Source organism: Lemur catta, chromosome 3, assembly GCF_020740605.2.
Source record: "Lemur catta isolate mLemCat1 chromosome 3, mLemCat1.pri, whole genome shotgun sequence".
Taxonomy (NCBI): Eukaryota; Metazoa; Chordata; class Mammalia; order Primates; family Lemuridae; genus Lemur; species Lemur catta.
The window spans coordinates 85,181,499-85,205,347 of NC_059130.1; the positions used below are offsets into that span (position 1 = coordinate 85,181,499).

At 39.1% G+C, this 23,849-nt stretch overlaps 1 protein-coding gene across 1 annotated transcript in view; it reads left to right on the forward strand.

The window, feature by feature from the left end:
• The first annotated feature begins 1,395 nt into the window (after positions 1 to 1,395).
• Positions 1,396 to 23,849, forward strand: part of USP24 (ubiquitin specific peptidase 24) — a 125,679-nt gene continuing 103,225 nt past the window's right edge. The window contains exon 1 of the mRNA XM_045547928.1: positions 1,396 to 1,969. Coding sequence (XP_045403884.1) covers positions 1,646 to 1,969 — 324 coding nt within the window. The 5' untranslated portion in view covers positions 1,396 to 1,645. The remainder of the gene's footprint in view (positions 1,970 to 23,849) is intronic.

Here is a 23,849-nt window from a genome sequence, read left to right on the forward strand (position 1 = left end):
AGGCAAGAAGGGTTCATGGTGCTGGGGGGGGTGCGGAGATGCCAGCAGAGAGTACAGACAAAATGTCAGGGTACTGCCACTAATTTAAGATTTGGGGTATATGGAGATCTTCATGAGAGCTGGGTTGGCAACAGGAGGAGTTTGATGGGATGAGAGAGGTTAACTGGTGGACATCAGGTTCAGGAAGGGATGAGGACTTTAGGAGATGAACTAACTTAGCCTAAATTATTAAGTATGTAGCGACAGAAGGAAAAGGCATCAGAATCTTGGGAGATGGGGGGGGGAAGAACCTAGGAAAAGCACGAATTGAAGAGGAAAATAGCAAGGGCCAGGGCTTAGATGGTGGAGTCGTGGGGACTAAGGGTATGTCCCCAGAGTGCCAGTGCTAAAGGTGGAAAGAGACAGCAAGGAAAGCAGGCCTTCAAAGGGCAAGAGGAACGCTCAGAGGTAGAAAGGAACAGGGATGGGGTGCTCCCCAAAGGGCAGGGACGAAGAGGGAATCCCGAGCCAAAACTGCAGTAGGAATGTGGGCAGGCGATGTCCAAGGTGTTTGAATGAGGAAGCACAGTCTGCGTTTTCTGGAGGTTTTCATACAGAACAACTAGGATTTAGATTTGGGGTTGGAAAAATATATCTTAGACTCCCAAGAGGCGATTTCAGCCTAATAGGTAGAGGTCAGTCAGGTTTGGTGGGACAGCTGGTCAATGTCGAAAGGAAAACTCAGGGCTGGGAATTAATTTCATCCGGTTTAGGGAGATTTCAGCGAGGGCTGGAGGGACTCAGGTCGAGAGTACGTGCGGGTCCCTTTCAGCTCGGGTGGTCCACGTGCCTGGCTGGGGCAGGAATTTATGTGGGCGGCTAGGCGTATTCTGGCAGCGGTGCGGGTGAATTTCCTGCGGGACTGCGGAGCATTTCAGGCAGGGCTGGCGGTGGGCTGCAGCCGCGGCGGAGGGAGTCCCATCTCGGTGGGGAATCCCATCTCGGTGGGGGGCATCTCGGGCCGCGCGGGGGTGTGCCGGTCGGGAGAGGGAGGCCGGGGGGACTCCGAGAGGCTCGGCGTGCGCGGGCGGCGAGAAGCCGCGGCGGGACGGGGACTTCGCCGGCGTTGGGCACGGCGAGCTGCGCCGCGCTGCAGCCCCTCCCGTCCCGGGGGAACCTGTTGCCGGAGAAATGCGCGGGCGGTGGCGACAACGGAGGACCCTCCCTCGCCTCAGCCGGGGCGTTCGGCAGCCCTTTCACCCTAGACACGCTCTGCGGCGCGGCCCCTCCCTCCGCTCCTTCACTTAAAAGAAACAAACAAAAAAACGCCGCCACCACTCGGCACGGCGAGCCCGGTCGCCTCCCGCGCCGCTTCCGGGAGCGGAGGCGCGGCCCCGCGGCCCGAGGAGGAGGGGGGGAGGCCAACATGGCGGCGCGCAGGGCAGGGCCGGGCCGCCGCCGCGCCTGAGCGCCCCACCGCCCTAGCCCGGCTCGCGGCGCCCACGCCCGCACCCGCCCTGGCCCTGCGGCCGCGGAGCGCTCGGGGCAGGAGCGCAGGGGCCCGCCGGGGCGCGGGGGCGGCGCGGAGGCAGCATCGCGCGGCCCGCCAGGCCCGGGACCTGCGGCTTCGCGGCTCGCCGGTGGGCGCAGCCCGGAGGCCCGAGCCATGGAATCGGAGGAGGAGCAGCACATGACCACGCTGCTGTGCATGGGCTTCTCGGACCCAGCCACCATCCGCAAGGCCCTGCGCCTGGCCAAGAACGACATCAACGAGGCCGTGGCGCTGCTCACCAACGAGCGGCCGGGCCTCGACTACGGCGGCTACGAGCCCATGGACAGCGGCGGCGGCCCCAGCCCCGGGCCCGGTGGGGGCCCGCGGGGCGACGGCGGAGGTGACGGCGGCGGCGGCGGCCCCTCCCGCGGCGGGAGCACCGGAGGCGGGGGTGGCTTCGACCCCCCGCCCGCCTACCACGAGGTGGTGGACGCGGAGGTGAGGAGCGGCAACCCCTGACCCCGCGGGAGAGGCCACTGGAGACACACCCCACTGGGCTTGCCCTGCGGAGAGAGTATTCGCCGGGGGTCATAGTGGGGCGGGGGGCACGGAGAGGGAATGGAGCACCAGGCTCCAGTCGGGGACGTAGGTCACCGGACTGGGGTTAAGCGGGGAAAGCGACTCTTAGGGGAGGGGTCCGAATGGGAGTTAGGGGTGCAGAACTGGGCTGCGGGTCAGGGTGAGGAGGGGTCCCTTAGGGTTCCGGCTAAGCACGCCGACGTGGCGGGCCGGGATCGGGAGGAGGGTCCGGGGCAGTAGCGGAGATGGGACGACAGACACCTTAGCCTGGTGCTATGTTGGAGAGGATGTGTGTATGAGGGTCAGAAATGAGGTACTAGTGGACTAGGCTAGGTCGGAGATCTCTCGGCACCAGATTTTAGTAAAGGATTGGGGGAGGCACCAGGTTCGGAGTCTCAGAAAAAGTGGGATGGGCCAGCCAGAGTGGTGGTCTTTGCAAGGATCAGTGGACTGTTGGGGTTAGGAATGGGTTTTGGATTTTAGCCAAGGGTCAGAAAGCGGGGACATTGAGCAGGGTCTAAAATGAGAAGGGTCTGGACGTGGACCAGGAATGACAGGAATTGATCTAAAGGGGGCGAGGGGGATTTCAGCTGCAGTAAGGTCTGGGGTGGGGGGCTGGACTTTAATAAGGTCAGGTTTTAAAGCAGTGGAGACTGGACTGAGAGAGGCCAAAGGTAAGAAGCCTGGACATGGGTTGGGAACTGGAATTGGAGGATGAAGCTGGGACCAACTCTGGGTAACTGGGGAGTACTTGTCATAGGTCAGAAATGAGGGAAAACCAGATGGGGAAAGGGATGGCAGTAGTACTGAGGGTGCTGTGCAAACGGGTAGGGAACAGGGTGGGAGATAAATGGGAGTGGAGCAGGAGTTTGTTGAGGCTAGTGGCTTTCATGGGAGGTCTCAAGACTAGGTGGAGAAAATTAGGCCTGTTTAGTTTGGGATGTGAGCAAGGAACGGGGAAGAAAACCGATTTTTCATACAATAAAGAAAAAAGATTGATCAGAAGCAGTAGTGCTTGTGAATAATTATTTTGCAGAAAAATGGCAGCTCATGGCAGGAATTTTGGTCAGATTCATTGGATAGTGCAGCTTGGGACCAGTAGAGCAGCTTGGGCTGACCACAGAAAGAGCACAGATCTCAAATAAATGAGATTGTGTTTTTAGATAGGTGTATGAATTTGTATAATTCTTAGCTAAGCCTTCTGAAAGAATTCTTCCTGAGTAATGGTATATCCTTTTAATTGTATGCTTTTTGCAGCAGTTGCTTGGGCTAAAAAGTAGCTTAGGAAAGAAGGTGGCACTTCAGAAAAAAACAGGTTTTTGTGTAACATTTCTTTGGTTTCCAGGCTTTGACACACTTGCTAGATTGCCATGTTACCAGTAACTCAACTGTATCATTGACTAATGTGTGGAAGTAAAGATTGTTATTGTTCCTAGTTTGGGAATTAAAAAAAAAAAATCCGATATAATTAAGTAACTGTACTTAAGTCACTTTAAGAAATGAGCTTCTCCTTGCCAGTTCCCATCACTCCTCCCCTTGTTCCTTCCAGTTTTGACCCAGTTTTGAAATCAAGAAAAAAGCCCTGGCTTTTTTTTTTTTTTTTTTGAGACAGAGTCTCACTTTGTTGCCAGGGCTAGAGTGAGTGCCGTGGCATCAGCCTAGCTCACAGCAACCTCAAACTCCTGGGCTTAAGTGATCCTACTGCCTCAGCCTCCCGAGTAGTTGGGACTACAGGCATGTGCCACCATGCCCAGCTAATTTTTTCTATATATTTTTAGTTGTCCAGATAATTTATTTCTATTTTTAGTAGAGACGGGGTCTCGCTCTTGCTCAGGCTGGTCTCGAACTCCTGACCTCGAGCGATCCACCCGCCTTGGCCTCCCAGAGTGCTAGGATTACAGGCGTGAGCCACCGCGCCCGGCCTTTTTGATGGTGTTTGTGTAACTCTGCAAACCTCAGTGTATCCTCATTATGTGAAAAATTTTATTCTTTTTTTTTTCTTTTGTCACAGCTTTTAATTTCCTGTGATTGAGAAATCAATAAATTATAATGCTTGGTGCATTAACCTTAGCTTACTGCCTGTACATTTAAGTACAAAGAATTGGGAGTGGCTTCTTTTCGAACGAATGGCTGGCCCAGGAGTTTGCTTTCAGGTAAAATCCAGAGAATGTCCATCTTTTTGAAGCAAAGTGTCAAGTCCTTATTTCTCTTTGACCTGTGGATTTGGCCTAGGGGAGGTTGCACAATTTACTTTTGAGAGTTTGGGAAGGCTGGTGACTGATGCTACTTTACCCATCAAGCATATTGGCAGAAGTTGGCAGGCTGACACTTTCCTGACACACAGGAGCCTGGTGAGACCATTTAACCCAAAGTTTGCCTGTTTGTAAAAACCTTCATGCTCGCTACCTGTGCAGCTTGTTGGTCATCCTTGATGTAGACAGTGGGAAACTGAGGCTTTTGATCTTGGGAAATAGGGAAAGGTTCTAATTATTGTTGAGTATCTACAGTGTGTCAAGCCATGTATTCAGGGCTTCATACAGTTTAATCCTCGGTGATAAAGTTATAACATTACCATTTTAGGAATATGATTATGTAGTTAGTGGTGGAAACTGAATTTGAACCCAGGTCTCTTTGACTTCAAAGCCAGTGTGCTTTTCACTCTGCTTACATGGTTTTAGGATTGAATTCATTTGATAGTAGTATAGATAACAAGGAAAAATAAAGGGAAAGGGAGAAATTATGAAGCTACTGTGCAAGTCTAGGAATGATGTGGTGAGTGCCTAATCAAGTCATTAGGAATAGAATAATGGGTAGAATGAAAGAAAGATCATCAATTTTTTTTAAGCAGAAGACTTTAGAAATTAATAATTAGTTCCGCTCCCTTCTTTTACAAATGTAGCCTTTCATGCCCCAAAGGGGAAGTGGCTTGTCCCCTCAGAGTCAGCTAATAGAACAGGTGGGGCTAGAACTCAGGCCCTCTGGCTTTAAGACTGTCTCCTTGTCCCTATCAGCTGCCTCTTTTTCAAAGAAAAAAGGGAGGGGTCAGGATTATGAGTTAAAGAAGAAAAGGAAAGAATAAAACCTGGGTGAAGATTGTCAGCTGTTGTATAATTCATTTTTATTTCTCAAAACTGAGTCCCTGAAATTTCAGTTTGCATTCTCTTAAAAATGTTTGGAAAAACACAGAATAAAATATAATTGATTTAAAAAGCAAAAATGATTAAGTTTATTTTATATTTGTATTTTGGAGATAGAAATGGTTCTCTTTTAATACCTCCAGGTCCCAGGGCAAGGAGTAGAGTGGTAAACAGAACGCGGAGTTTACATCCTCGTGGGTCTTTGTCCAACCCTCTCATTTTACAAGAAGTAACTTCCCAAGGTCATGTAGCTAGTTAGGTAAATCAGTTTAGTAATTTGGGGCCCTACTGTAATTAGGATTTGGTTTAAAAATTACAATTTGGAAAGTACAAGCAATTAACTTCTGGTCTGGTAGAAGCAAGAGAGAATGCAGATTAAAAAAAAGACCCAGAAAACTAGCAAACCCATAAAACTGCATAGAAAAACCACCTTTTTAATGTCTTCCAATTTTATGCTTTGCAGAAAAGTTGTGTTTGGTTCTCACTAGTATTGTTGGATGTAGATATAGTGTTGGTTTCTGAGTTTGCATTACTTCAAAACCGTTCCACAGCACACAAGAGTCTGTTCTGTTATTAAAGAGAGTGAGATCTCACAGCTCTCTAAATAACTTATCCTGATGTTTAACATTTACCCCACCCCCCCAATTCTTCGCAGTTTTTTACATGGCTAATGTAAACCCCTGCTGATCACTACTGAGTGCTCATTCCCTGTTCTGTTTTCCACAGAGTGGGGAGAGTTGGTCCTTTGGTCAATAGAACCAGGTATCGTGTGCATCTTACGAAACTTAACTATAAAATGTACCTTGTTATTAAGTCTCTTTATTTTGTCTTTAGACAATACTAAAATGGAATTTTTTGCAAGGAGATTTCACATTCATTGAGGAAATACCTTTCTTAGCTGTCTAGTTCTGTTGATTAATATTCCCAGAAGTGATATTTAAGATTATGATCTAACAAATATTGTGAACTCTTTGTTTTGTTCCTGTTTTAATGTGAACATATCCTTCTGGAGGAATTTTGTGAGAAGTATTTGCAAGATTTCATTGCTTTTTGTTTTTTAAGTTAAGAGCCCCAAAGTTGGTCCTGTTATGTATATCTTAAATCACATAAAAATAAAAATCACGTTAATTTGTAGTTCCTTAACTTACCCCATTTCTGCCTCTGTTTTCCCCCTTTGGTGGTAAGCGGTAGTTATAAATGAATTGAAATTATAATACCCTCAATGTGCGTATTAAAGTTTATATTAAAATTCATGTTTGTTTTTTCCTAAAAGACAACAATCTTAGTACATTTGAGTGTGGAGTAAATATCAAGTGAGTAAGTCTTAGTTAAATATTAGTGATTTGAATACATAACCAATACTTTGTGATTTACCATGATTTAGTAAGTTAAAAAAGAAAGAATTCATTTAAAGATTTTAGAGTGAAAAATAGAAGAACCAAAATCGGTTGAAAGTAAATGAAATAAAGATAGGGAATCTTAAAGATGAATCAGCATAGTCTAGTTTTTGAAATAAGAATTTCTTTATGATCTATATGCGTCTCCTTTGGGAGTTAGGTCTGAGAGTTCATCTAACAGTTGGATTATCACCTTGTAATTACCTGACCATTCATTTTTGGAATGAATGTAATTCAGCGTTAAGGAAGTGCCTTTTGTGTGTCAGTGGGTGTGTGGTTCTAGTGAAATCATAGTAGGTTGTGACAGCTTTATACAACATAATAATATTGTTAGCTTAAAATTTGAAACCAATTTCAGTGTTAGAAAAGTAAATGTAATGTTTTAACAATTTCAGGAAAAGATTTCAACTTTAATAGAAAAATAACATCAAGTATACTTACATATTTTTATACTTACTGCCCAAAATATTATATAACATTTATTTGAATCTGAATGTGAAGGTGAAAATTTTTCACTTTTAATAAAGTATTAAGAAAGATTTAGCAGAATGTTTCAAATCTGGAGTTCAGTTTTCCAGGATATTTTTCATATTGGGGACCCCAGAGAGAAATAAATGAACACATAAATACATACAATTGAACCATTTCAAAACATCCCCATAAATTTAATGCACCATAGCTCATGTATTTCGTTCTTGTTTAAACTTTTTTTTTAAAAAAAAACACAGTTCAAACAAGTTTTTTTTTGTTTGTTTTTTTGTTTTGTTTTTTTTTTTGAGACAGAGTCTCACTTTGTTGCCCGGGCCAGCGTGAGTGCCGTGGCGTCAGCCTAGCTCACAGCAACCTCAGACTCCTGGGCTTAAGTGATCCTACTGCCTCAGCCTCCCGAGTAGCTGGGACTACAGGCATGCGCCACCATGCCCGGCTAATTTTTTCTATATATATATTTTAGTTGTCCAGATAATTTATTTCTATTTTTAGTAGAGACGGGGTCTCGCTCAGGCTGGTCTCGAACTCCTGACCTCGAGAGATCCACCCGCCTCGGCCTCCCAGAGGGCTAGGATTACAGGCGTGAGCCACCGCGCCCGGCCCAAACAAGTTTTAACATTATGTTTCCTGTCAAATTAGAATGGTTTCATGTCGTCCTAACGTGAGCTGATGAGCTCTTAGATGCAAGCCCATTTGCCGTTAGCGAGAAGTGACACTAGCAGCTCAGTGGTAAAGGAGGGGATGGGAAAACCTTAAAAGCAGACTCAACCCAGCAGGCTGGCAGTTTGTATGAGGTGACTTGAACCAGCTGTATGCGTTCCCTACCCTTGAGAGGATAACTGTATTTTTAATGATGCCACCCACCATCAAGGAAAGGTTCTCATATGCTCTGTTTAAGAAGGGTTGGGAATGTGTAATATATTTTGGTAAGGTTTTCATTTTAAAAAAGTGGAGAAAAAGAAAGTTGAACACAGAAAAGTCAGCTTCAGATACCTAGTAAAATCAGATATGAGGACATTTCAGCCTGAGGATACTAGATTGCAGAGATACTAAGCAAGTTGTACTTCATTTTCAAAAGAATAAAATTTTTTTCTCACTTTCCTTTTAGAGAGTTTTAGTTTCTTTTTTAAGCTTGTATTTCTCATTCTCATTTATTATCATAGGAATTTTTATTTTGTATTGTCACTTTTTTTAGTCACAGTTGATTTATAACAATTTTTTGTTAAGCTCATGTTGGTAGTAGGTGACATTATTTGTTTATTGTTGATAATCTCTGGTGAGTTTTTGGCAAGGTATTTTGTAACTATTTTGCTTTTATGTTATGTTTATGGGTTCATTTGTCTGTCCAGCAGTGAGAAATCTGGTTCCTACCATTGATGCCTTGCATTTTTCGTTTCAGTGTGTGTGTGTGTGTGTGTGTGTGTGTGTGTGTGTGTGTGTGTGTGAAGGAAATAGACTCTACCTGTGTTAGAGATGATTACCCTAAGTGAGTTAATGGAATGTATAACCACAGACTTGATTTATTTTTATTTATTCTATAGAAAAGAACTAACACAATTAAGGTAAAATTTTATTCTGAAAATCTTTCCAGAAATTAAAATGCTTCAGCTGTGATGCAGCAGTCTATCAAACCATTTTCTAGGGCTGAGTTGAAGATTTGATTGTCCTCTTAGAAATAAGTAATATTGCAGGTACTCACTGAAGTTCTCCCACTTCTAAAGCTAAGTATAGTTGTTCTAGCACACAGTTTGCTTTCAAGCTAGTTATTTGTATTGCAAAATTCATTTGGCATTATTTATTATTATGCTTTCACTTAAGTTTATATTAGGAATATTTTATAAAACAATAACTTAATAAACAATGTGATACAGTCATCCCTCTGGTACCTGCCGAGGGGAATTGGTTCCAGAACACCTTCCTCCATGCTCAAGTCCCTGACGTAGTGTTTGCATATGACCTTTGCACATTCTTGAGTATTCTCTAAATCATCCCTAGATTACTCACAATACCTAATATAGCGTAAGTGCTGTGTAAATAGTTGTTATACTGCATTGTTTTATATTTATATTTTTTATCATTATTTTTAATATTTTTTATCATGGTTGCTTGAATCCGCAGATAGAGAACCATGGACATGGAGGGCCAACTGTACTTACCATCTTTATCAGTGGGTTTCCAAAATGGTTTCTGACATTAAAGTCTTTTTCAGAAAGACTTGTTGGTCAGACATTGTATTGCTAAGACTTTGCAATTTCTGCTTAGTGTGCTGTTAGAACTCAGCTTTTCATAAACAGGCCAACATTTCTTTTGCTTTTTTTTTTTCCTTTCCATTTCTTATTCATATATCGTCAATTTTGGTTGAAAATTGAATTGCTTTTTGAAACCCATAGTTGGAAATCTACAGTAAAGCATTTTGTTAGCAATTTAAAATGTATTTCCGATCCTAGTAAATATGAAGATATTTTGTACTGGGAGTGGCACACCATCCATCTATCAATTGTCTTTGTTACTCTAGATTCCTTGCTCTCTTCTCTTATTGAACAGCCTATTAACTCTAACCCTAAATATCTTTCCTGCCCCTTCTCTCTTATTTCCGTTGTTACTGCTCTGGTTTTTTTCATGTCCTTTTTATAACTGTTTCTCTGTGCCACTCACACTGGCACCAGAACTCTCTCTCTAAAATGCAGATTTTAATCATAGGATAATCTTGGTCAAAAGTGTTTGGGTGGTTCTTCATCTCCTATAGGTAAAATCTAAACTCCATTTCTTTCAAGCTCTCTAAACTTACCTACCTGGTCCCATCTCCTACCTTCCTGTTCTGAGCTTTCCTTGCAGATTAGGTGCCATCTACTTCTCTGCTATTAGCCCTTCTCCCTAGTGTCTCATCTGCCTGGCTAACACTAAGTCATTCTCCAAGGTCAGCTCAAATGCCACTGCTCTTTAAGGTATACTTGTCTCACACCAGTACATTCTCCCACTGCGTTTTGCCATGTATACCAAGGAAAGCAATGATGGCATTTCAATTAAAAAATGATGTGTTTACATATATGTATCGATTTTCCCATTAAGCTTGAGGAGCTAGGACTGTTTCTTTTTATTTCTGTGTCCCTAATATTCCTGGCTTACAAAAATATTTGATTGGATAGGGAGATGACTAAATGGATGGATGGAAAGAAAATTTTAAATGAAATGACAAATCAAATGGTATTTGAAAGAATATTAAACCAGGGATTTGGAAGACTATACATTTCTGTTCAGTTTGCCTTTCTGAGCCTCAATTCTCTCCTCTATAAAATGGGCATCTTAGACTAGACCTGTGGTTAAATTTTTTCATTCATTGATCCCTTTGAGAAATTAGAAGCTATGGGGCCTCTCATGTATACATGTAAATTTGCACACTTAATTTTTAAAATAAGTTGGTGCTAAAATATTAATACTGTTATTTTGGAGTGATAGGGCTATACTCTCCCTATTTTTCTGAGTTTAAAAAATTTTATTTAATGAGCTTTTAAAAAGTATACAAACTTTATTAAAATAAATAAAGACAAACCAAACTGTGGTATCCATTAAGATGAGATACCACAGTTAAAAAGACTAAAATATTTTGTAATTCTTAGGAAATATTGCAAATTATTTGAAAATAATTTGACTCCCAAATTATTTGAAAACTTTATTACTAAGGAAAATGAAATATAAAAAAGATTTAATTTGCTTTTTATCTGACTGAAGTATGGAAAAAAGTATACTGTTTCCTAGCATATCATAGGGAGGATTTTTCTTTAATCTAGACTACATATTTGATTATCTAGCTATTATATGGTTTCTGGTTATTTCTAGCTATAAGAAAACTGTGGCAAAGAAAATGCAATTCAGCAGGACTTTTCAAATTGAGTCCTGGGTTAAGCTTTAATGGAGATTGTATTTAGTTGTTTTTCCTGCTTTTCTGTTCTGTTCTTCATGTTCTCCCAACCAACCTCAGTATCTCACAGCATTTTGCCTTGTTAATTGGTTTTAGGACATTGTTATATGTGCTTCCACTGTGTGTTTGATTGATCTTTAGATTACCTGCCAGCTTTTTAAGACTCTGAAAGGTCTGTGACTATTTTTAAAACAGCTGTCTTTAGACCACTTTTTTTTTTTTCCAAAAGGACATTATACAAATGAACACAGTTGGCTATCACAGCCTTCCCTTGTGACCTCTGTTTCTGTGACCTGTAGCCGTGTCACTCACAATTGTTGGGCTGTTGGTAGCCTCCAAACACAATTTCATCTGTTGTTTTCAAGAAGGATTCCACTCACTTGACTCTTTCTGTCATTTATATATTTTACTGTACTCTCTCTCATGTGTGTTTGCACATTTTTAAGAGGGTGGGACTGCTACATTTGTTGTTTTTATTAAATGGAGAATAATTAAAGAGTTTTCAGAAAAAAACTCTCCATTTAAATTAAATAGTGGTTTGGATCAAATTCCAATGGTAAAAACAGGCATTATACTGAAGATGTCAGAGTAACAAAACAGCTAATGGCCCGTTTAACAAAACAGCCATTGATTCACTAAGTTTTTTATTGAGAATTTACTGTGTGCTGGTTTCTGAGCTAAATGTTGGGAGGAAGTACAATGGTGAACACACCAGACATAGTCCCTTCTCTATTATGGATTTGAGGTTAGTAGATTTTTTTATGCCCTAAGTCTAATAAATTATTTTATTTCAGAAACTAAAGTTCTTGAAGAGTTGTGGGTTAAATATGAAAGAGCTTAGATCTATCAAAAGCATTTGGATAGTGCTTAGGAACTTTCTGTGATATAATTTGATCTATAGTGGTATCTGTTACCAAGAAACCAAATGATATTTTTTTCAAGCAATATTTCTTTAGTGTCATGGAATGTACAGAATTTGTACTTATTTACTTGTGAGATGTTTACTATTAGTAGGTTGATGATTCTTTCAACCAGTATCTTTTTAAAGAATTGTTCTAATTTCTTTAATGAAATGGCATTACTTTTTGTCCTAAAAGTATGAATGTATAAGTTTTTCCCAGGAAAGAGAAATTGTTCTAGGAACTAGTCTTGTGGCTAAAAATCTATTATGACTGTTGATAATACAAAAAAAAATTATTTTAAAGCTAAAGGAAAGTTGGTAATTTTATAATAGAAAGACTTGGTGGAAATAGCAATAACTCTGTAAATGAAAACCTGTCTGGTATTAGTAAAATTAGGGATCCTTAGTTTATTAGTATTTTGTTTTTGTGATCAGTTTTATATTGGAGTGGACTGTGCTAAAATAATACTTACAAAATATTAGTAATTTTCCTCTTGTGAGGTTTCCTTCTCATGATGTCTGCTTCATTTTGAAATATTATGGTGAGTTATAGTAGCAACAAATCATCCTTTCACTAACAGTTAAAGTGTCATATATATATATATATATATATATATATATATACACACACACACATACACACACACACATCCCTACATACATGCACACACTTATTTTTGAGAAAATGTCAGGTCTCTGTTGAGCAGCCAGCCTCTCAGTGTTGGAAGTAAGCCAGCCAAATATCTATACTTTGTACCATACAATTGGTTCATGATAGATGTGCAGTACACTGACATCTGTAGAGAATAATGAGCAAGTCCTGTTTGCTTTTCATTACTTTGAGCTTTATATGGTTGAAATATAGAACATGTCTGTGGTAAAGGAATTTTAAGCATTTCTTAAGAAGTATCAAAGATCAGAAATGATGTAGTTACTCTTAGATTCACCCAGTTCATAGTGATTATAGTATGAGAAAAATACTAAGACTACTTAGCAAGATACACTTCATAAAACAGCAAAATTATCTATAGAACTGAGAATATTTCCTGCCTTTCCACTCTCCTTATTCCAGCAAATAAAACTAAAGGATTAAAACTGAAAATTTATTTCAGAGCTGGGAGGGACCATGGAGATCTGGTGGTGTTAAATCTTGTCAGTTTAGGGATGAGGACCTTGACTCTTGGCTCATTAGCAAAGTCAGGAAGAGACCCCAGCCTTCTCTCTCCTAAGATATATTTTGTTTACTTTACCATACTGTCTTTCTGGCATGAGGAAGTCTTTGACTGTCGGTCATCTTTAATGTAGCCTGCCTTATAAACTTTGTACATTTTAATCATCACCATTTCCTTTGTTAGCTATATAGTAGTGTTGGTTTCCCCTTATCTGTGGTGGATACATTCCAATAGGTTATCTTGCTCTCTCATTCTGCATTTTTTAACTTCAGCAGTTATTCGTGAGTTTAAAGATGGTGGGAGTTGAGACAGGAAAGGCTAAGGCAATTGCTGTGGCTTGGAAAGGTGCTGTGCCAGTCTGTAGACTTAGCATCCTTGAACACCTGATCCCCTGCCGAAGTCTTTCCACAGTTGGTCATGGTACTGAGTACTTAAAAATAAGCTTTAGGAGTCAGTATACAAATCTCTTGAAACAGTGTACCACCTAATTTAATAATTGTTTCAGATGTGTGACATTTTTGTTCCTTAAAATTACCCTTTTTGTTCTCTATGTATCAAACACAGTGATTATAACAAGTATCAACTGGGATGTATTGTACACTTGTAGATTTGAAATTAAGCATTTTCAATGATACCTTAGAAAGGTGTTAATATGCTGAAAATATAACACTTCCTTTTGATTATATGTATTTTAATGAATACGGAAATAAAACACAGTGTGTACTGATGAACTCTTAAAGGATACTTTAAAAAAATCAGCCTTAAAATAATGCCGGTTCCTTTTATGACTTCCTGCCTATGCACATGCTTTTTCTCCCACCTGGCATGCCCTCCTCTCTCTCTTTCTGTCTCCCCCCTTCTCTTGCCATGTTGGACCTAAGAGTTAATCCATAGCACTATCTGGCATCAACTTGATCCTTTCTCTACAAATTAGATTTAACACAGGCTTGCTGTTGGCAGAGATAGGGTAGGAACATCCTTCTTATCTCAGTCCGGCAAGTCCCAAGAGACTCCAAATGCTAACATGCTACAAGTCCTGTTAATCACTTTTGCTAATGGTTTTCTATCAGAGGTTGGTAGCTGCCATTACACTTCTTCCCATTCATTCTTCCTCTCCTACTAGTTAAAAGTGCCTTCTTGAGTTTGAATAGAAACCCTTACAAACTTCTGTTACAGCATTTATCCCATTGTATTGACGTTGTTCTTTATTTGTCCCCCATATTGATTTTTGAGTCCTTTGAGGGCAGGGTCTGGTCTTCAGTATTTCCCATAAAGTCGAGGGTAACCCTTGATGTAGTAGGTGCTAAGTCTGGAAAATATTTAGTTTGCATCACCATTTTGGAACACATTCTTTCAACTCACGTGTGTATCAAATAGTCTCTTAAAGGTAATCTTGCCTAAAATACCCTACTCTATAGCTTGAAGGCAAACGTACATTTTTTGGTAGTCTTTTAGCAGATTTCTGTCATGGTGTTTACCTTGTATTAGTTTGTGGGAAGGAACTGTTTTGAACTGTTGCCAGTGTCTTTATTATAGACGCAATTTTGAACATAACATATTAAATTTGAAGTTTGGTATTCAGTACCACTCCATTTGCATTATGTTTTTTTTTTAGCTCACATAGAAAAATACTGTACGCAGGAAAGAACATAATGGATGCTAAAAGAAACAAACATTTTTTAGCCTTTTGAAGGACTGTTTGCCAGTCTGTTTTTATATAGTTTTGTTACATGGCTTAGCTGAGCTCAACTTCAGTAAGGAGATTATTTGCAGAGGTTGTCATTTCTAGAGAAGAAAGAGAAAACATGCTACTGTATAATTAAAGCAGGATTTTTAGTGTTGTTGGTTTTGTTTCAGATTGGCACATTTGTTTCTTTTTCCTCTGTTATAATGATGTTACTATTAATCCAAGTGAGTTTATTTTGAAATAAAGCTATTGAGACACTTTTCATTTTTTCTCCACCTTTCTCATCCCAATTAAATAAAAATGTGCGTGGAGGGGGAGTAGGAGGGGGGAAAAGAGTAGTATGGTAACCATTTGTTCAACACGGAACAATCCATTGAATGTCTTTGGCTCACTTCTGGCTTCAGCTAAGATACAGCCCCTGCTTTTAAGTTCATAGCCTGTGTTTCTGAAGGGTGTGTATGGACGGCTAGCAGTAGATCAGAATCACCTGGATTGCTTTTTCAGGATAGCTTGTCACTATAAGGACCTCCAGCTATCCCAGGAAATTCTGGCAGAGTGGGAACTATTGAGAAAAAGTACTTAGTAAAATGTTAGAAAATGGTCAGCTACAAATCCAAAGTGGGTATAATTTGATTTGCATACTAGATGTATTTTTCCCAAGTTTTTATTTTGAATAATCCCAGTCTACAGAAGTTGAAAGAATAATACAGTAAACACTTGCATACCCTTCACCTTGATTCAACATCTGCAAACATTTTGTCACATTTGCTTTTTCTCTTCTCTGTCTCTAAAGAGACATAAACACACGTTTTTTCTGAACCTTTGAAAATAAATTGCAAATATCATCACACCTGACTTCTGAATATTTCAGTGTTTATCTCCTAAGGACAAAGACATGCTCCTACAGAACTGCAATACCATTATCTCACAAAGGGAACTTAAAATTAATACAATAATATTATATGTGATTTAGTCCATATTCAGATTTCTCCACTTATAGGCTGTTAAAAATAATACAGGATTGAATCAAAGAGTATGCATTACATTTGATTATCATATCCCTTTAATCTGGATTCTAGAATGGTCTTCCCATCGTTTTAGTCTTTTCATACTGATGCTTTTGAAAAGTCTAATCCAATTCTCTTACATTATTTTTAAAAGATTTTATGATTGAATAATTTTGAATACCCAGAGAGGTTTTATTATCTATTAAGGTAATAAGGAAAACTGAACAAAAATATTTATTTCATGACATAATTTGTTCTCTACTTTGTTCCCCCTTAGTAAGATTGCATTTGTTAATATCTTTATTTTGATCTTTAATAGAATTTTAGCACTTTTAGAGGTAGAAGGGATCTTGGATCTATAGGCAAACATTTTCATTTTATAGATGAAACTGAGATATGGAGATGTTAAGTCTTTTCAAAGACAGTGGTTCTTAACCAGGGGTGATTTTGTCCCCTCCCCCCAGGACATTTGGCAAAGTTTGGCGATCTTTTTGGTTGTCACAACTAGAAGGGTACTACTACTGGCAACTAGGGGGCAGAGGCCAGGGATGCTGCTAAACATCTTACAATGTACAGGGCGGTCCTCCTCAATTTTAAGCCTAATGAATTATTTTATGACTTTAAGGATTAAGACAAATTAGAATTTACTGCTTGAGAGAACATGGAGTATCCTTCTACAAAGAAAAATATAAAAGTATTTTTGTGAAGTTTTATTCCTGAAAGTAAAAATTTGTGGAGAATAACTATTTAAGAGCACTTTAGATAGCCATAATAGCACTTTACTTTTGTTTATATGAAGTTTGAGTTTATAAAGCATTTTCACATACATTGTCTTATTTAGTACTCACAAAACCCTTTTGTAGTTAATAAACAAAGCACATAGCATTCACCTTTCACAAGTGAGGAAACAAAGGTTCATAGAAAATAACATCCTGTCTAATTATGGTCAGGTAGATGTTAGTCAGAATTACTTGGAGATAGATTTCAGTTGAACCTTTCTGCAAAAAATAAACAGGTAATCTCAAAAACGTCCTAGGTGCCTGGTCACTAGATGTATTTAGAAAGGGGTTCTGGGATATTGCTGGAGACATTGTACAGGGGATTTAGGTATCAGATAAAACTTCAGACACTGGAAGTAGAATGGAGAATTAGATACAGCTCCTCTTATAGAGTAACACAATGTTATTGGGGAGTCAAACCTGAAAATAGATGAAGTTTAATACAACTCAGTATTTTATGTTATGGAGATAGACGAAAGTGCTTTAAATACGCCATACTCTCTTTAGTGCCTGTCTACACATACAAATCTCTCTGCTTAGGATCCGTTTCCTCTTTCAGAAGTATTTATTAGGTGCTTAGTATTCACTTTTTTATTCACCAAGTATTTATTGGGCACCTACTCTGTCTCGGGGGCTGTTACTATGGAACAAATAAAACAAAAATTCTGCCCTCGTGGAGCTTATATCCCAGCGAGGTGAGGCACACAACAAACAAATAAGTAAAATGTAGAATGTGAGATGATTATAAGTACTATGGAAAAAAAATAAAGCAGGCAAGGGGAGAGATCATGCTAGACTGAGGGCAGGGTGTGATGAGGGCTGCTTTTTAAGTAGATTGTTTAGGGAAGGCTTCACTGAGAAGGTCATATTTGAGCAAAGACCTGAAGAAGGTAAGGAAGCAACCTGTGGTTATCTGAGGGAAGAGCATTCTAAGGGGTCAGAAAACTTTTTCTATAAAGGGCTAGAGAGTAAATGTGTGAGGCTTAATGGGCTATATAGTCTCGGCTGCAGCTACTCAGCTCATCTACTATAGTATGAAAGCAGCCATAGACTATAGGTAAACAAATGTGCAGGTCTGTGTTTCAATAAAACTGTGTTTACAAAAACAAGCAGTGGGCAGTACTTTGCCAACTCTTGCTTTAAGTGGAAGGAATACTTAATGCAAAAACCCAGGGTAGGAGCAGGGCTGGCATGTTTGAGCAGTATCAGGGAGGCCAATGTGGCTAGAACACAGTGAAGGAGGGGGTAGGGGAGAGGACAGCTTATTAGGGCCTTGTAGGCAACTGTAATAATAACTTTTTGTCAGAATCAAGAAGGAAGGCATTGAGGGTTTTGAACAGGGAGATAACATGATCTTATGGGAAAGATCAGGTGTTGTTTTTGAACATTTTAATTTAAGACACCTATTAGATGACTTTAGTTATCAGAAAGGGAGTTGGATATATGCCTAGCATCCAGAGAAGAGGTCTGTACTGGAGCTAAAATGTTTGAGTCTTCAGCTTAGAGATGGTATTTAAACCATTAAAGCATGCATTCTCAACAGGGGTAATACCACTCCAACAGGAGGCAAAAATTGGTTCTTGGGAGAGGTGAAAAAAAATGTTGGATATTACAATGGATTGCTCCAAAGCTCAACCCTACTCAACACAATCTTATTCCTTAGTATTTAATTTCTTGGGTCATGGGGTGATTCAGAAAAAAATGTCTAAAACATCTCCTTGGAGGGGTGATAATGAAAACTGGGTTGAAAAACACTGCATTTGATTCCACTCAAGGAGGTCAGCAAGGGAGTGGGTATAGGAAAAGTAAAGAAGTGGACTGAAGACAGCTCAGAAGTACTCTGCAGTGTTTAGAGACTGGGGTGATGAGGATGAACTAGCAAAGGAGCTTGAGTAGCGGCTAGTAAGGTGAGAGGAACTGGGCGAGAGCTCTGTCCTGGAAACCAAACAAAGGAGGTATTTCCAGGAGGAGGAAGTGATCAGCTGTGTTAAATGTTGCTGACGGGTCAAGTAAAATGAGGAATAAGAATTAACCATATATATGAGGTTGTGGTGAAGAAGTTAGATATTTACTTAGGTTTCAAATATTATTTCATTTAGTAGGATACTTTTGACTGAGGGTGGGTCCCCCTTTTTTTCCTTCATTGTGGTAAAAAATACGTACATAAAATTTACCATCTTAATCTTTTTAAAATGTACAGTTTGGTAGTGTTAAGTATCTCACATTATTGTGGAACAGATCTCCAGAAATTTTTCATCTTGCAAGTCTGAAACTCCATAACCATTAAGCAACAACTCTCCCTTTTCCTTCAACCCCTCAACCCTTGGCAACTACCATTCCACTTTGTGTTCCTATGACTTTGACTACTTTAGATACCTCATATAAGTGGAATCATGCAATATTTTTCTTTTTGTGACTGGCTTATTTCACTTAGCATAATGCCCTCAGGGTTTGTTCATGTGATAGTATGTGGCAGGATTTCCTTCCTTTTTAAGGCTGAATGGGTCCCCATCTTATGTACTTTCATAGTACTTTGTAAGAATAACATGCTCTTTACAAGAAATTGTAATTTCTTACTGTCTTTTCCCCTGATGGACTGGGTATTTCCAAGCTTCAGAGGCAGAATATGTTTGTCTTATTCATCAGTGTATTCATAGCCTCTGCAAACCTGTCTGTACCAAAAAAAAAAAAGAAGAAGACAAAGTATTTTACTTTGCTTGAAGAAATATTGAACATTTTGTTGAAGAGATGTTGCTTGAAGTGGTTTTGAAGAAGAAGTAGGAATTTCTTTAAGCTGAGAAAGGGCATTCTAGGGCAAACTAAGTAGAGGAAATAGGATACAGCTATGCATGGTTCCATGAGAGGACCTTGGGTGTACACAGGGGCCTGAGAAGTTCAGTGTAGCTAGAGCAGACGGGTTTGGAAAGTGGCAGATCAGGTTCTGTTTGTAGGTTGTGGTCAGATGGTAAAGAGCCTTGCCAAGACAAGGAGCTTGCTTTTATTCTCTAGATACCTCTAGGCAGCTGGGAGCTAATGGAGGTTCCTGAGCAGGCAAGAGATGATAGGGTCAGGTTCCTTTTTCGGGGTGGGGGGCTGGGGTTAGGTTTTTGGTTTTTTTTTTTTTTTAAGGAAAATCATTCTGGTGGCACTTTGGGATGATATAGAATGGTAGAAGGGACAGCTGTTACAAGAGCGTTGCAGCAGCCCACTCCGCACATGACGAGGACCTCAGCTAAAGCGCTGCTTGGCTAGGAGAGGCTGTTCAGGAGAAATTTCTGAAGTAGAATCATTGTGATGTGGTGACCAACTGGTAGAAAAGATGACAAAGTTTCAGAGATTAGAAATACTAGCGAAGTAACACATTTGAGGCAGAACACTGAGTTCTTTGCGGATATGGTAAATTTGAAGTGCCTAATTTAAGGCACCAAGGTTGGAGAGTGTAGCAGGGAGAGAGCGTCAGAGAGAGATGGAGAGTCACCTGAAGCTTGAAAAGAGATCTGGCCTGCTGTATTTTATGCTGCTGTTTGCCATAGTGGGCCCTCTGTTGATTATCTCTCATCTGTGTAGTAATCTTGCAAACCAAGCACCGTTCTGTTTTTCATTGAGGACAACTAAGGGACATAGAAGGTTAAGAAGCTTATTCAAGATAACACAGGTGGCAAGTGGTGGTGATAGAATCTACATTTAGATCTGTTGGACAGGAATACATAATAAATGAAATTTCAACAACATTAATAATGAAAGCTATTAATAATTGCTTATCTAGAACTTTAGATTAATTTTAATGGATTGAAAAATACTAGTGTTTTGGAAGGAAAGAAATTTTAATTGGTAATTCTCTCTTACCTTCCCAGATCTTAGTTTTGGGTACATTATATAAGTTCTATTTGGGTTTTTTTTTTTTTTTCTTATATAGCCTCCACAGAACATTGAGGAATGTTTGGTTTTTGTAAAAACATATTGCCTCCATTCTGCAGTGATGCTTTTTGAGACCGTGCCATTCTACCAGGTTTAGGAGGAATTGGAATACATCCACATGTAATTAATCTAGAGCATGAGATTTGGAGAAATGTTGACTGAAATTTTTATCGCATTCTGAACACATGAGTGACTGTTGGTGTGAGGCAAGGGACCATAAAAAATGTGACTTTGGGTAACTTCGTCTTATTTGAGGCTTAGTTTGTTTGCTCATCTAAAAAATAAGGATGACAGTTCATACCTCACGGGGTTTGTGAAGAATTAAATGATAATACATATGTATATATACTTTTCCATAGTAACTGGCACAATTCTTGACACATAGTAGCTAGGTACTCAGTAGATGTATTAGTTCTCCCTTCCATACACTCATTTTACTCTTATCTGCATTTATCTGAATCCCCTTCACCATATCTCCCCTTCTTCCTGCTGTCTGTTAAAACCGAAGGTCCAGCATATCTCCAGTCACTGGGGATGTCCTAAGGAAACTGGGACTGGAACCACTACCTACTTTTTTGATCCTAGGATCAATGATCTGTAAGTTCCAAACCTTAAATCTAAGTGAAAGTATACACCCTATGTTTAAGATACCACCTTGGAATTACAAGACAACCCCTTCTCATGAAAACCTTGTCTCTGTATATTCTTGCATCCTTCAATATCCATGGGGATCTGATTCCAGGGCCCCCCTTGGAAGCCAAAATTTGTAGATGCTGTAGTATTTGCTTACAGCCTAAACACATCCTCCTATATACTTTATTCTTTTTTTTTATTTTTTAAATTTTCCTTCTGAACCAGGACATGCAGATCTCCTATATACTTTAAATTGTCTCTAGATTACTTATAGTACCTAATACAGTGTAAATAGTTGTTAAACTGTGTTGTTTAGGGAATAATGACAAGAAAAAGTGTCTGTACATGTTCAATATGGATGCAACCATCCATTTTTGTTTTCCAAGTATTTTCAGTCCGCGGTTGGTTGAATCCATGGATGCAGAGGGCTGATTTTACGTGAATAACCAGCAAAGGTTAATGCAGGGGACTACAAAAAAAACTAGCTTTTGTAGAATAGTTAAGAAATTATTTACTACTCATAACATGGAATGAAAGTGCATTCTAGGAAAACAATTTGCAAACAGACTTGAGACACAATGTATTAGTAACTTGGAGACTGCGATCATCTCTTCTTTTTCTAGGAAACAGTATTTTAGGATTTATTTTCTTTAATCTGAAATAACAGAAGAAATATCATATCTACATATAACTGTTCTCGAATTGCTTTGAAAAATAAGACTGACAATCTCAAGATTTAATGAAAGTTATAAATTAGTGACAGTTGAATCAAATGTTCAAATTTGCATGTTTTTCCTTAGTATGCATATATGGTACTAATTGTCGTTTATTTTAGGTAATAGACAAGCCTGTTTAAAATCCTCATGGAGAAATCAGTCTATGTTCATTTTTCTATGCATTGATCAGATATTTAGAAGTCCTTTTGAGTACATGTTGGCCAATAGGATAGTTCAGTAATTGAATTTAGTATTAAACTTCCAGCAACATTGACAATCTCTTATCCATTAAGTTGAATAATTTTCTTTATCTGCATTTGTTGAGTCACTGGGCAGACAAGCACTTAATCTCTATGCTAGCAGGTGGTAGATACTGCCCCGGTAGTTTTGCTTCTTTCAACAAGGAAGACTTACATTTTAATAATGTATCCTTGTTGAGTTCAAGCCCTTTAAAAAACTCAATGAAGGTAGTTTTCTAAATAAATATTAAACTCTGTTATTAACTCAGAAGCTTACATGATGATATTTTAAAGCTCATTTTGCAAGGGTTAGGTAAATATTTTTGTGTACTCAGTCCCCAGTTAAGATATTGCCTGTTCATTGCATTTTTCAAAGGGGCAAGTTTCTGGATATGGGTGGTGACATGTATGAACATGTCTAATTACAATTTATACTATAAAAGATATGCAGGAATATATTTTTGTCAAAATAAACTATATGTTAAATCTAAATATCTTCATTAAACTCTGTGGGGGTAGATTCACACTATATAGGAACAGCATTTATCAATTCCATCAAAAACTTAAGTTCCAACAATTAAAAGTACTATTAATATGTTGATCTTATAAGTAGGTTAATAATAAGCCTTAGTCTGAACAGTTTGCAAATAGATTATAATCACAACTATTATTATAATATAATCACAAGTTATAATCACAACTATTTGAATTCCTAGCATATTTATGATGCTATCAAGTATTATGGAAGTTATAGAGATCTTGTTTCTATTTTCATTCATATGTATGGGCGTAAAAAAAGATTACATATTTAGGAAATAACTGAAAATACTGAGGAAGTGTATTTATCCCACAAAGTTAATTGTTTTGATTTTAATCATAAATTGGCCAATTCAGAAGTCATAATTTAACACATAGCTCATTTTTTTCCTTGGACAACTGAATACACAAGATTTAGTGTTACTAGAAATTTTTTAGGTTAAAAGTGACATTCAGGAATTGTTGGCAAGCTCATTTCTCTTCTGCCTTAGTGCCAGAATTGTACATCTCTAACAAATGCCTGACTTACATTAATATTATAAAATATTTTACAAAAATTAATTTTAAATGAAATTGGTGGAATATCATAAATAGCGGTAAAGACATTGCCTGAAGTAGTCAAAAGTCTAAAAATGTTGAGATTTTATTACTTAATACACTTTAAAAATAAATTAGTACTGGTTTTAAAATAACATGATCTGTAACTTTCTGCCTAGAACACTATTTCCCTTAAACTTGTTCAACTACTATACATATACATATTTGTTCTTGCTGAACATACACAGGGGCACCCACAGGCTGGCTTGGCGCCCCTTCTCCCCTTTTCTTCACTATTTCATTGTCCTGTTCTTTACAGATAAAAAACGTGTCTCTGTCTCTGTCCCCAGCACTAAGCACCTTGTCTAGAGCATAGCACACTTTGGTAAATATGTCTCTAATCAATTTAGAATCAGTGATCGTTAATGGTTACTTTTGTATCATTTGGATTTGTCATCTAATGAGAAAATAGTATGTTACATTCCAGAGTTCTTATGAAAAGCCCAGTCTATTATGTCTGTTGGGAGCTATTTTGCAATAGGACTGAGCTGGTTTGGGTGTGTTCTCTTGCTCAATATGTAATTCTTGCCAAGGACAGGCTCTGCTCGCAGTGATGACTCAAAATATTAAATCAACCTAAATATGGGTTCATGTCACTATTTCCCCCTCTGTGATTACTTATCTCTTTGTGTTAGCAGCACCCTCCTCAAAATGTAATGCTGCTCAGTATC